Source organism: Citrus clementina, unplaced genomic scaffold (genome assembly GCF_000493195.1).
Source record: "Citrus clementina cultivar Clemenules unplaced genomic scaffold, Citrus_clementina_v1.0 scaffold_5, whole genome shotgun sequence".
Classification (NCBI taxonomy): domain Eukaryota; kingdom Viridiplantae; phylum Streptophyta; class Magnoliopsida; order Sapindales; family Rutaceae; genus Citrus; species Citrus x clementina.
The window spans coordinates 40,748,679-40,760,788 of NW_006262201.1; the positions used below are offsets into that span (position 1 = coordinate 40,748,679).

Genomic DNA, 12,110 nt, shown 5'->3' on the forward strand with positions numbered 1-12,110 from the left:
CCTTTATGGGTCTTGTTGCTTCATTTATCTTTCAATGTATTCAACTCTTAAATTCTAATTGATTTTGTCATCAATGGATCATAGTTCAGTTTCGTTCGTGTAAATTTGTTTCTGTAAATTTATAACCATTAGGTCGACATTCATTGTCGAAGCAGATGTGGGCTTGTATTTAGCTTGGATTTGAGTGCTGCCACACTGCCACCCTGGCACCATGAATCATAGAATTAACTTAAGGAAATTATGGTAACCCATTTGCAACTTCCAGTGTCTGAAACTGGAACCTTGTAGCTTAATCTAAGAAATGCATTGTGCTTCTCTCGACCATATCAAACCAGGCTAATTGACAGCACTAGAATTTTTGTTTGGATGCAGGTTTCCTGAATGACTTGTTTGACAATATTTTGTTCAAGTATGTACAGCTTTGATATCTCACCTAAAGGGAAAGGAGAGAAAATTGTTTCCATGCAGCAATTTATCTATTTTATGCTGAAAAATCTTAGGTACATTCAGTAGATTGTTACCATTTGCATCTCTCATTAATCATGAAATAGGACGATACACACATGAGAAGAATTCAATGGAGGGAGTGACCCGATATTCTCTCCTTGAGTTGAAGAAATATGGTTTTCACATGACCCCTTAGGCCAGAATCCAGAGCGTGACAAATTGACAGTTGGCAGGATTTCTTTATTTGCTATCTCTGATGAATACAAAGAGAAAAAGGAAACATAATTTTATCAAACTGATATGATGAGAGAACCTTTTTCGGTTGAATGTTGATTGTGTCTTGCTTAATTTGGTTGGTAACTGATGCGGGGACGACTCAAATGATGTCCTTTTTAGATCTATCTTAAGAAGATAACTTACGTGTTACCTCCCAATGTTTTAACCATTTGCGAACATTGTGCCAATCCTCGTCTATCTCAGATGACACTTGGAAACTTTCAGAGTATAGCTTAGGTCAGGCGTCGTGGGTGTTGATGATTTAATGATCATAAAAGACGGTGCATATGATATAGTTTTGAGTTGTATGGATGAGCTAACTTGAGATTCGCTGAAAAGTGAGAAGCGAAACAAGGAAAGGAAGTGGTTAGCCGTTATCAAAATCACCTGAAAGAGGGACAATCATATAGTTGTTCGGTCGCTTGTTAGCCTTTGATCTGAGTAATCTTGAGTTTGGTTGAAGGAAACATTTGGTGGGGAACCAAAAGAACTTGTCAACCTCCATCGCGCGTATTAGGTTCCTTTGTTTAGCCAAATTTAGTATTTACACCGATCAAAGTCGTAAATAAGATAATAATAAACAGACCAGCATCACTGCTCTGTTCGCCTCCCGTTTCAGCTCAATAGCTCATCTTTCTCAAAGCACATGCACCCACCACCGAACTTTTCTGGTTGTCTAGCTCTTACTTCATATGAAACATGAATAATGTGAATGTAACACCTGCTCCTGCGATAATTGAGGAGTGTGAGTGAGGACCAGCTTCGACAGCCGTAGCAAGCAAGTTATATATTTTGCATTTTTATTAATGCAGTAACACGCTTTGTATGGACCCATAGGCGTCCCTAGTCCCCAGCCGCCAGTCACCATTAATTAAGACGCGAATTGCATGATATAGATTTGAATTTGATAGTGGCTGATGATTGCTAATTAATATCTCTTTTGGACAATTCCCTTGTGTGCTTAAAAATTACAATATATATATATATATATATATATATATATCAACCGTGAAAATTGAGTGGCTCATTGGGGGTTAGCCGAACGATTAGACATATATCATGATGTGCTCTTATAGTTTTACGTTGAGTCTCGGTGTTCACTTCTCCTGTACGACTCAAAATGAGCTAAACTACAGTATAATAATAGCATCATTTGATTTTGAAGGATTGTTTTAGCTACATATTATCAAATATCAGCGTATTAAAATCAAACTTGGTCACTACATTATGCAGTTTACGCTCATTTTCAAAAATCTTATGGACCATGAGTCCATGATGAAGATCTAATCTATATTTGATTGGAGAAAATTTTGAAAAAAAGAAAAAAGTATTGCTCAGTTGGGAGGGGAAGAGGAGATTAAGGGGAGTGGTGGTAGCACGTGCACCGAAATTGCCTGCTGCATAAGGACGCGTGACTGTGAGAGTGGGAGGCCGTGGCGATGTTTGCCACGTGGGGGATCATCAGTCTTGACCCTTGAAGCTTGGACGATTGACGACAGCTTGTTTCTCTGCATCCTGTGTCTGGGGGAAGCAGTCTTTGTCACGTGACCTGATGCTTCCTCTGCACGTGCTCCACTATTATTTTGAAATTTTGATCTTCTTCTTTCATTTCCTGAGAACCCAGAGCCGTTGTAACCCATTTAAAATTTGGCGCTGAACTTGCTAAATCTGAGGCCCCATTGGCTAACTATTTGAAATCAACGCTTGGCGTAAGCCTTGTTATTCTATGATTTTGCACATGGCTTGTTTCCTTGGGATCCCGCGTCTGATTTGCGTCAAAATATTCAAGAACATTGCCACTGTTAATTTGTGGTTGTGGCCTTATGGGGTTCAATCTCAACGCAAGACGTAATGATGATGATGATGATGATGATGATGATGATATAATTAGGTAAAGATTATCATATATAATTCATAGCCACAGAAAGTTCACGAAAAGATAGGACAAAAAATAAAAAACGAAAGAAGAGGAAGCATGTAAAAATCAATAATTAATTAACGTACCCTAACAAGATCACGAAAAGATAGGACGAAATTAATATGTCGAAAGATAAACAAGGGATACCGTCCGTCCCAAGATACATAAATAGGCAATCTTTCGGTTTCTATATAACTTCCACGATCCCAACTACAACAACTCTAACCTCCCCAGCATTAAATTAATTAATTTACATTCATATACCCCCACCCCACCTTCGGTAAATCTCATATTCTCATCAATCCATCTCGATCTCTCTCCTCTCACGAACAATGGCAATCCACACTTGCTCCTCAGTTTCTCTTCTCATAATGCTCTTCTCATTGGGTAACTTTCGAAAGCTATAATAACCCCTCTTCTTTTTCTTTTTCTTTTTTTTTTTCTTTTTAGACATATAAATTTATATATTCTGATCAAAAGTTCATGATTATTAATGACAGACGGCTAACTTTTTATATATATACTTTTCGAAAATGTGCAGGCATTGTGGCTACAACAGCTACAGTTTTCACTCTGGAGAACCACTGCAGTTACACAGTATGGCCGGGGACTCTATGCGGAAACGGCGTAGCCACGCTCGGGGACGGGGGTTTTGCGTTACCCACCGGTGCGTCAGTCCAGTTCCCCGTCCCAGCTACTTGGTCTGGCCGAATCTGGGGCCGAACGGGCTGCAACTTTGATGCCTCGGGCACCGGCAAATGCACAACCGGTGATTGCGGCGGCGTGTTGAAATGCACAGGCGGCGGAGCCCCACCTGTCAGCCTAGTAGAATTCACCATTGCCAACAACCCTAATGAAAAAGACTTTTATGACGTCAGTCTTGTTGACGGTTATAACATTGGCCTAGGTGTTAAGGCAGTTGGTGGTAAGGGGGATTGCCAGTACGCTGGTTGCGTTGCTGATCTTAACGGTAACTGTCCCGCTGAGCTGCAGGTCACGGATTCGGGCTCCGTTGTGGCTTGTAAGAGCGCGTGTGCGGCATTCAACACGCCGGAGTTTTGCTGCACGGGCGATCATGCCACGCCGGATACGTGTTCTCCGACACAGTACTCACAGTTGTTCAAGCATGCGTGTCCCACGGCCTATAGTTATGCTTATGACGACGCGTCTAGTACTTGTACTTGTTCCGGGTCTGATTACTTGATCACCTTTTGCCCCAGTTAAGTAATAAGTTAGAAGGTAAAGATATTTGATCATTTTTATTTTTTATATTATTGTCCAAGTGTACGTTTCGTGATTAATTCCTTGGAATATTTAAAAGGGTCCTCGTGTGAATGATAATAATATACTTAACACATTACTTTCCTCGACGAGTTATATACAATTAGCGCATCCGTGTGACGTGAGCTTCTATATTGAATTTGAATTTGTTGGTTAATCCGTCTTAATAATAAAGGGGTTAATACTTTTGTTAGCAATTTTGATTATTTTTTTGCGGACTGATTTTCATGTGGGTTGGTTGGATGGATTCAAATTAATTGATAAATTAGGCATTCTTTTTCAGTTCTTCGAGCGTCATTTTCTCAAAATTAAATAACAAACAAACAGAGAGCACGATCTTGTTGTGCTTGTGCTCATTGCTTTTGAAGTTTCTAAGGTGGTAGAGTTTCCTTGGATTAGACCCATGTTTAAAAAAAGAACTCATTATTTCTCTACCATCGCTGTCTTCTGATTAAGATCCCGATAATTTTGGTTTAGCTGATTTACGTATTATCGCGATTTCAGAGTCTCAGCTTAAAATAAAAAATGTGCATTTAGCTATGTTACATATAGTTTATATCAGATGTTGAAATGGTATGAAATTGTTATCTGCCGGCAAACAAACACGGGTGAAGTATGAGGATGAAGGGGAAATCAGATGGATCCTTCTAGATGTATGTCAATAGAAGGTAGCAGTATGGAGAAGATGTTATTGGTGATGACGGGGATTGAGGCGAACAATTTGCATGTTCTGTCTGTGCTTTCTATTTAAGAAAACTTGTTTTATATTGGACGAAATTAGTACTAACAAATGAAACAATCATATTAGCGCTCCAGGTCTTATTTGCGAAGCAATCAAATTTCAGAGGTGATCAGGCCGAAGCTGCGTCTTCATCTTCATTTGAAAATGATTACTTAATGTTTGTAGGATTTTCTTTGCATTGATTTTTAGCCTTTTTGATGGAGGGCAATTGTTTGGGTTTTAATCACATCCCATATTGTACACAACCCGCATAGAGAAAAAACGGCGAAAGGCTCAAAAGAACACAAAAAAGACCAAAGGAAAACATTGAGGCATTTTGTTTTCTTTAAGGGCCTTCGGCCAAACATCAGCTCACTCTCAACAACCTTTCTTTTCTTCTTCTTCCTTTTTTTTTTTTTCGCCTTTCAAATACATTACAGTTTCTCTACAAAGTGGCTTTCATCTTCGAAAGCGGTAATTTTACCCAACTTCTTGAACAACTTTTGGGCTAAGCATCAGGGAAAAACCTACATCTAGGGCATTACATGCCATCTCCTACAATTAAACCCTAGAAAAATTACAGGCCAAATTAACAAGAGAAAAAATATATATATCAAAAAGGTGGGTGGGGGGAACTAAAGCTAGCTACTTTTTACAAACATTCCTTTGGAAGAACTATTTTTTAAATATAAACCACCGCGAAGACGATCTAACCATGATAGTCTAATATCACTAGAACCTGTGCACTGCCCCTCCCCTTCCTCTTTACTGCTAAAGAGGGTCTGGTCTGAGCAGTCGAGCGATGCTCCACAAGCTAAATTATACGACTGACATGCTGAATAGCATACTCGAAGCCGATTGTCACCATCCTTGTCACACTTCTGGATGGAGATCTGGATATTCAGTCAGATACAACTATCTTAGTCATGTTGCATGAAGAAGGGAGGAACAAGGACATCACACAGTTCAGATAGCAGAAGTATCTTCCATATCATGATAACGAGTCATTATAACACCTACAATTTAGGCACGAAAAGATAACAAAAGAGAGGGGGAGAGAGAGAAGGGGGGACGGGACACTTACCCAGCAAGCTAGTCGCTTGGCAGCCTCATCACAGTAGCTAGTCCCAAAAATATTAAACAACTTCCTTGCACCACCTGGAAATAAACGGTGGTAGTTGGGTGTTACAACAACTTCTTCCAATTGTTGTAATATACTTGATTCACTCGGTGCACAATGTTGCCCACTGGCATCCTTCTCCAGCACATATTTGCAGACCGAGAGACTGGAGATGAGCTTGGAGCTGTTCTGACAAGTGTAGCCTGCATAGTCAGAGCAACGGAATTCGCAAACTCCATTATCACAGACCCCTCCGTGAAGGCTGCATTGTTCATCGCAGACAGCTGCATATCATGCCCAAAAACGTCTCTTTAGACACTAATTTATTGCATTTTTTTTCATTTGCATTGTAGTTATCTAGTAATTATTTGTATGCAGAAACATGGGACCACAACTGAAAGATTACAAGCCAACTAATAGGATAACTTTTCGAAAAGGATAATTTCAGTACCAGTAGAGCAGTCAATGCCAGTGTACCCATTTTCACATTCACAGGCCCCATTTGAAAGGCACTTGCCATGTCCATTGCAATTGTCAGGGCAAGATCCTGCAACAGAAGAATCTTCAGATAAATCACAAAAGCAATAACAGATAAAGGTACATGCATAGACTAGTGTGGCGTAAGTAAAAGAGTTTAACAGCTCACGTTTACTACAATCATGACCATGAAATCCTAGAAAGCAGTGACACTTTCCATCAACACAATCTCCATTGAAAGTACATGAGTTGGGACATTGCCCAAACACAGCAATTGGGCCACCAGTGCTACAGAGTTCATGGTAAGCTGGGCATATCAGTTCACCTACAAACACAATATTAAAAAATACTTCAAGTGTGGAAATTTCAATTTTATTAAACTAAATAAGTAGATAGATCAACATCCTTACCATTGAAACCCGGGAACTGAACTGGCCCTCCAGCTTCAGGACATACTTTCCAAATACCATCCACAGCAACCTAAAAGAAATGATGCGTGTAAACAAACTTAAGTACAGAGATGATCCTTGCTCTAATTATAGTTTCCAAGTGAAAGGAAAAGTTGACGCCCACTCAACCATAATGGAGGCTTTGCAATCTAAAGATGGTAGCAGGTTTATCGTAGTCATTATTGTATTTTTGTAGGAAACTGTAACTTGTATTTAAAAGAAGCTATAACAAATAAATCAAATTTCAAATAAAAAAAGTCACTTCATAACAACAGCTAGAAAGTTAACAAACCTGACCAAGGCTGCAAGGTCAGCCATAACTCATTCATCCACACAGATGATTTAAGTACTTTATGAAAGGATGGTAACAATACACACAGAAAAGCACCAAATCGTACCTCCAGTGAGTTATTTACACATCTGTGCTGGTAGCAACCATTTCCTTGAGTCATAGAACCCCGTACAAACCCAGTACGTACTAGTGATGAGGCCATACACCTAAACATTTACAGAGAAATTTAGGTATTGATGTTGTGACTTCAATACCTAAACTAATAAACTGTATGCCTTTGAAAGTTCCAAAACCACAATCTCACCTAGAGTTACTCCCTCGCACTTCACCCAACATTCTGTCTGGTGCTCGTGCACTGTTAGTGTCTGTGCATGACCCATCAGAGTACGCTACAAAATAGGTGCAGTAATCAGCCAATGATGACTGACCACCTGCAATAGCCAACATTATAAGTTAATAGAATTTATAACATAGTTGTATCTGCTTCATTCACTACATATGCTAAAACATTCATGCATTATGGTATTTCAGTATTAGAAGTAGAATATTAGTTCAAGATGATAGTTACAAACTAATGTTGAACAGGCTCAAATACTTACATCCCAGGTACAGGAAAATGCATAAAGGAAATACGCCTATCCTAAAAGAGTTGTGAGCCTTACTATATCAACAAAGCACTGCAACTCTCACTGATCTAACAATATTTTGAAAGGAAATATAACAAAAAGAAAGTACAAATGCCAGCATACGACAAACTGCTCTCCGATTTCTAACATTTATTAGAATTGAAATCTACAAAGAGTTGTAAAGTGATAGAAGGCCAGATGGACAAATGAGATATCCCACATAGAACCAAATCTATCAAGACATTTGAATTTCATATTAGCAAATAGCAGCACGAAACTCATGAGAATTGGTAAATGGTTAAGGCCCAAAAAGCAAAACTTGAAATGGAATAAGACAAGAAAAAGAAAAAAAAGCGGAGATCAAAATTTAGAAAAAGAAATATGAAAGCAAAAGAACACACCTTTGTTAGCCTGTGGAAAATAACGAGCCCATTGAGGGAGATCACCACTATAACTTACAATTGGACAGTAACCCTCTGCCTCCCTATTATATGTACAACCAGACAACAGGGTTGTGTTGCAATGGTATGCACCCTTCCAAAGGTTGCAAGGCGATGTCACAAAGTCAGTTCCTTGGTTTCGACCCCAATCAAGACGGTCTGCCATGCTATAATTAGCCTGGTACCAGCCACTATCCTCCAATAGAGCCAATGTCATTTTTGACACTACTGATCTGGTATCCACTGATCCTGTCATAATCTCATTCATGAGTAGTCTCTTCTCCCAGTGAGATCCTGCAGGCAAGGTAGCAAACAAACATTAATCATTACAATGTTAGATTTGACAATGAAATTGATATATCCAATATGATGATATTGAAGGCAACAACTGTTGTAAATTTGTAATTTAGTCACATAAATTTCAATATTTCATTTTCCTTCGGTAAAAGCAACTTGCATAACAATCATTATAATTATATGTATAGTGATCTTGAGATGGTTTCCACTAGTGTGAACAAATTCATTGATGGCTGAAACTAATAAAACATTAAGCAGAAATAGGCACATGAAGAATATAGTAAAAGAAATTTAACAAAAGGAAAACCTGATGTTCCACGCCCTCCCCCATCTTCTAGCTCCAAACCGGTGAAATTCTCAGAAAATGCCTGCCAATGTACCACTTATCAATAATCTGTGGGGTTTTTTTTTTTTTTGATAAGAATAATTTGTGGTTTTCTGGCCTATGACTTCTCAAAGATTTAAGCATGGAACACAAATACATAACAGATAATATTCTCATGCTTCTCATAAGATACCCATCACAATTACTGGCATAATGAAGAGTAAGAATTACCCCATAATGATAACGTGAGTGCATGACGACGTGAGGAAGCACAACGCGTGTCACCATCCGCCCAAGCTTTTCGTCCATAACTTGTTGAATAACCTGCAAAAAGCGTTGAGTAGCCGGCCGGATAGAAACACTACAAGTAGATCTCTATCATCATTTCTAGATCAATTTGAAAGTAAACACCATAGTATATACCTGACTACGTCTTCTTTTCCTCTCATCCCTAAAATGGGAAAATGCATGGGGATCAAAGCCAAGAACATGCATAACCTGAAAGATACTGAGAGCTGATTAGCACAAACAGTGTATTCATATTTCCAGAAGTTATTACTCTGAAGACCAACTGACCTCGTGGATGAGAGTAGCCGAAAGTAGAGTCTCTGCTTCAGCAGTCAAATGGCGAGGAGCAACATTCACATGTCCTACACAGAAAACACGCCATAGAGAAGATTTCAGAATTCTGCAGCATGGATGGGCAAGAGAATGTTAAGCAGTTCAAAGATGAACCATCAAATTTTCACCAGCAATTGCACGGCCCCATTGATCACGTTCACATGCCACTGCCCATGCTAGAGTGTTGCCGGTGGTAGGTCTTGTTGTCACCAAAAGAACTAAGTCCGCATCAGCAACACCCTCTATGTATGATTTAAACAAACAGAAGGGTGAGTTCATGAGCATTTCAAGAAGCACCAGATTCATGTGGTACCATAAAAAACAAATTCACCAAACAAAGTGAGTTCCAATGAGATACCTTCAACATATTCACGTGGAAGCTGTACGCCTCCATCTTGTCCACAGGCAGAATATCCACTTAACCGCAAGTTCCCTTTCACTGGCTCAACAGCTAAGGCTCTCCTGAACCAATCTGCTGTCTGGCCTAGAGCCTTCATGAAATTGTTTGCAAAAGTTAATTCTTCTGTTATATCAAAGACTCTCTGGCGAGAGTACCACAAGAGCAACTATAATAATGAAAAGCATAAAAATTAGAACCTTGCGAAGGCGATGCCTTTTGTCCTTGTCAGATATATCATCCAATGTACAGTTATACCAGCAATCACCATAAATTGGAGGATCAGCATGAGGATTACAAGAAGGATTTCCCAGAAGAGAAGTGGCAGGAGGCTCCCCAAGCTGGTAAAGGGAAAAGGAAGAAAGAATGAAAACAAATAAACCACACTAACATCAGTTATCAGTCATAGCCCAAGGCAACTATTACCAAGTTATTAATGATGCCAACCTTCACAATATCACCAACATTACGACAATCTCTATCAGGCGAGTGACCAACAGCATCATAATTTAAATAAATTCTAATAGGTTGTTTGGCATTATTTATCTGTTCCTGTGAATTGGAAATCCCAAGCAATGCCCTTCCTTTATGGTGAAATGGTTTCGAGCTACCAGACTTCTGATAAACCTGTGGGGTAACTGAGTAGACTTTCCGACCAGGCCGCTTCCTCTGTTCAAGTATCTGGTCATGGATACATGAATGAGATACAATATTTTCACTTTCCCTTTCAGAGTCTCTCCATCGCAGTTGGTGTTCTTGCAATTTAGCATGTACAGCGTCAAACCATAAAAAAATCAATAATATCTGAAACAAAAGATAAAAGAAGACATGTTATGCCAATATGAAACAAATTCAAAAAGGTTTTTGAGTGCACAAACAGAAACCCTAAACCAATTTGCCATGCAAAATAAGCAGATCTAAAAAAATCAACTCAAAACTAACAATTACCAGCAAAAAGATCGGATTTTTCAAGTGTATCCGCTTAATTAACCAAACAAGCTGAATAACACTAATAATAGTTGCACGATTGACCCAAAAACACACTAGCACCAGATACTACCCTCTTGGGCAAACACCATGTTATATAGCTAACCCAGCTAAAGCTAAACACCAAGCACAGTTGAACCAAAAAAAAAGTATTACACAATTGCTCCCGCAGATAACCCGTAAAGCACTTTAAGGGAGAAAAATTAAGTAATTTAAAAAGAAAACAAAGTAGGAAGAAGAAATAGAACTCGGTCACCAGAACAGAACTCTGCTAATAAGCTCGGTTCCATATTAAAAGAAAAACCTGAATCTGGAAATTGCCCAGACTTGAACAGTCACTAAAAGAAATTGCAAAATTCGATTACCTTTTCCATTTAAAAAGAAAATAAATTTAAAACTATAATTTCAAGTAAAAACAGCACAAAACCCTAAATGTGGCATAAGAGTAAAAACGAAAAGCTAACTGAGCTAACCTCGAAAATAACGGCAGCAAATCGAAGCTTACTGCCAAATCGGCGAGCATTGCATGAACTACATCGAAAAATTTCCTCCATGAAATAATGAAAATGGTAGCTTCAATACTCTCAATTCCATCAAATCGCCAGCGATTTGTCGATCGGCTTCAGTACCAAGAAAAATCGCAGGCTATTCTGCATTTCAATCGATTGGTTTCAAAACTATCAACACACAAAAAAATTAAAATAACCAAAAGACTCAGCTTCGATTTATGATTTTGTACTCTTCTCTCTTTTAATTTGAAAGAGACAACGGAGATAAAAATGAACGGTCTCGATTCGTCAGCTCTGAAATAAATTTAAAGACTTGATAGATTGTTGTTTGCAATAAAGCAATGAATGAGTTATGGAGTAAGTGAATCGAAACGAAAGAATTTTGGGAAATTTACAAAACAAGCCAAAAAAAGAAGGCATTTTTCAACTTTAACCCCTCAAATTTTTTTCTTTCAACATTAGCCAAATCACCACATTTTGGACGAAATTACCCTCCTCATTCTCACGTTTCCCTCAAGCAAATTCCTTCCCCTCTCACCAAAATCTCATCACCGGAAGTTCTATAGATTGTCGGCGGCAGCGTACATCGGCAGCGGAGAAAGTTGTTGGCACTTGAAAGAAGCTAAATCACGTTGAAAATCTTCGGAGATCTCCAAAATCAAAGAAAAAAATTGAAAACCCTAGGTGAGTTGTTATTGCCATTTTTCTTGTTGTTGTTGTTGCTGTTGTTGTTTGGGATGTTGTTGTTGTTTGGGTTGTTGTTGTTGTTTGGGATGTTGTTGTTGTTTGGGATGTTGTTGTTGTTTGGGTTGTTGTTGTTGTTTGGGATGTTGTTGTTGTTTGGGATGTTGTTGTTGTTGTTGGTGGTGTTTTAATGGCGGTGGTGGGTGAGATGCATGTGGGAAAGGGAAGAGAAGAGAAAGGGGG

General features: G+C 38.8%; 2 protein-coding genes across 3 annotated transcripts; one reads left to right on the plus strand and one right to left on the minus strand.

Moving 5' to 3' along the window:
- Nucleotides 1-2,849: 2,849 nt before the first annotated feature.
- On the plus strand, nt 2,850-3,998 carry LOC18041729 (pathogenesis-related protein 5). The gene is made up of 2 exons (XM_006434865.2): nt 2,850-3,028; nt 3,183-3,998. Exons 1-2 carry the CDS (start codon nt 2,974-2,976, stop codon nt 3,863-3,865), a joined length of 738 nt encoding a protein of 245 aa, XP_006434928.1. The 5' UTR covers nt 2,850-2,973; the 3' UTR covers nt 3,866-3,998.
- Nucleotides 3,999-5,015: 1,017 nt separating this feature from the next.
- On the minus strand, nt 5,016-11,561 carry LOC18041730. 2 transcript variants are annotated; one of them, XM_006434866.2, is made up of 17 exons: nt 11,148-11,561; nt 10,135-10,491; nt 9,888-10,028; nt 9,649-9,781; nt 9,419-9,532; nt 9,246-9,319; nt 9,093-9,167; nt 8,901-8,993; nt 8,652-8,712; nt 8,009-8,341; nt 7,286-7,412; nt 7,088-7,187; nt 6,651-6,720; nt 6,410-6,565; nt 6,215-6,310; nt 5,728-6,047; nt 5,016-5,536 (listed from the first exon to the last, which is right to left on the minus strand). In XM_006434866.2, exons 1-17 carry the CDS (start codon nt 11,226-11,228, stop codon nt 5,285-5,287), a joined length of 2,583 nt encoding a protein of 860 aa, XP_006434929.1. In that variant the 5' UTR covers nt 11,229-11,561; the 3' UTR covers nt 5,016-5,284. The 2 variants fall into 2 exon arrangements, with proteins under 2 accessions (XP_006434929.1, XP_024039919.1); XM_024184151.1 differs by having other exon boundaries at nt 10,114-10,491.
- Nucleotides 11,562-12,110: the final 549 nt, after the last annotated feature.

Bases quoted from the DNA above. Each gene is read 5' to 3' on its own strand.
- LOC18041729 (XM_006434865.2), top strand. From the start codon at position 2,974: ATGGCAATCCACACTTGCTCCTCAGTTTCTCTTCTCATAATGCTCTTC. The intron at 3,029-3,182 runs GTAACTTTCGAA...GAAAATGTGCAG, and splicing joins CATAATGCTCTTCTCATTGG to GCATTGTGGCTACAACAGCT.
- LOC18041730 (XM_024184151.1), bottom strand. From the start codon at position 11,228: ATGGAGGAAATTTTTCGATGTAGTTCATGCAATGCTCGCCGATTTGGC. The intron at 10,029-10,113 runs GTAATAGTTGCC...TCCCTTTACCAG, and splicing joins TTGGCATCATTAATAACTTG to CTTGGGGAGCCTCCTGCCAC. The intron at 6,311-6,409 runs GTGAGCTGTTAA...CTTCTGTTGCAG, and splicing joins TGGTCATGATTGTAGTAAAC to GATCTTGCCCTGACAATTGC.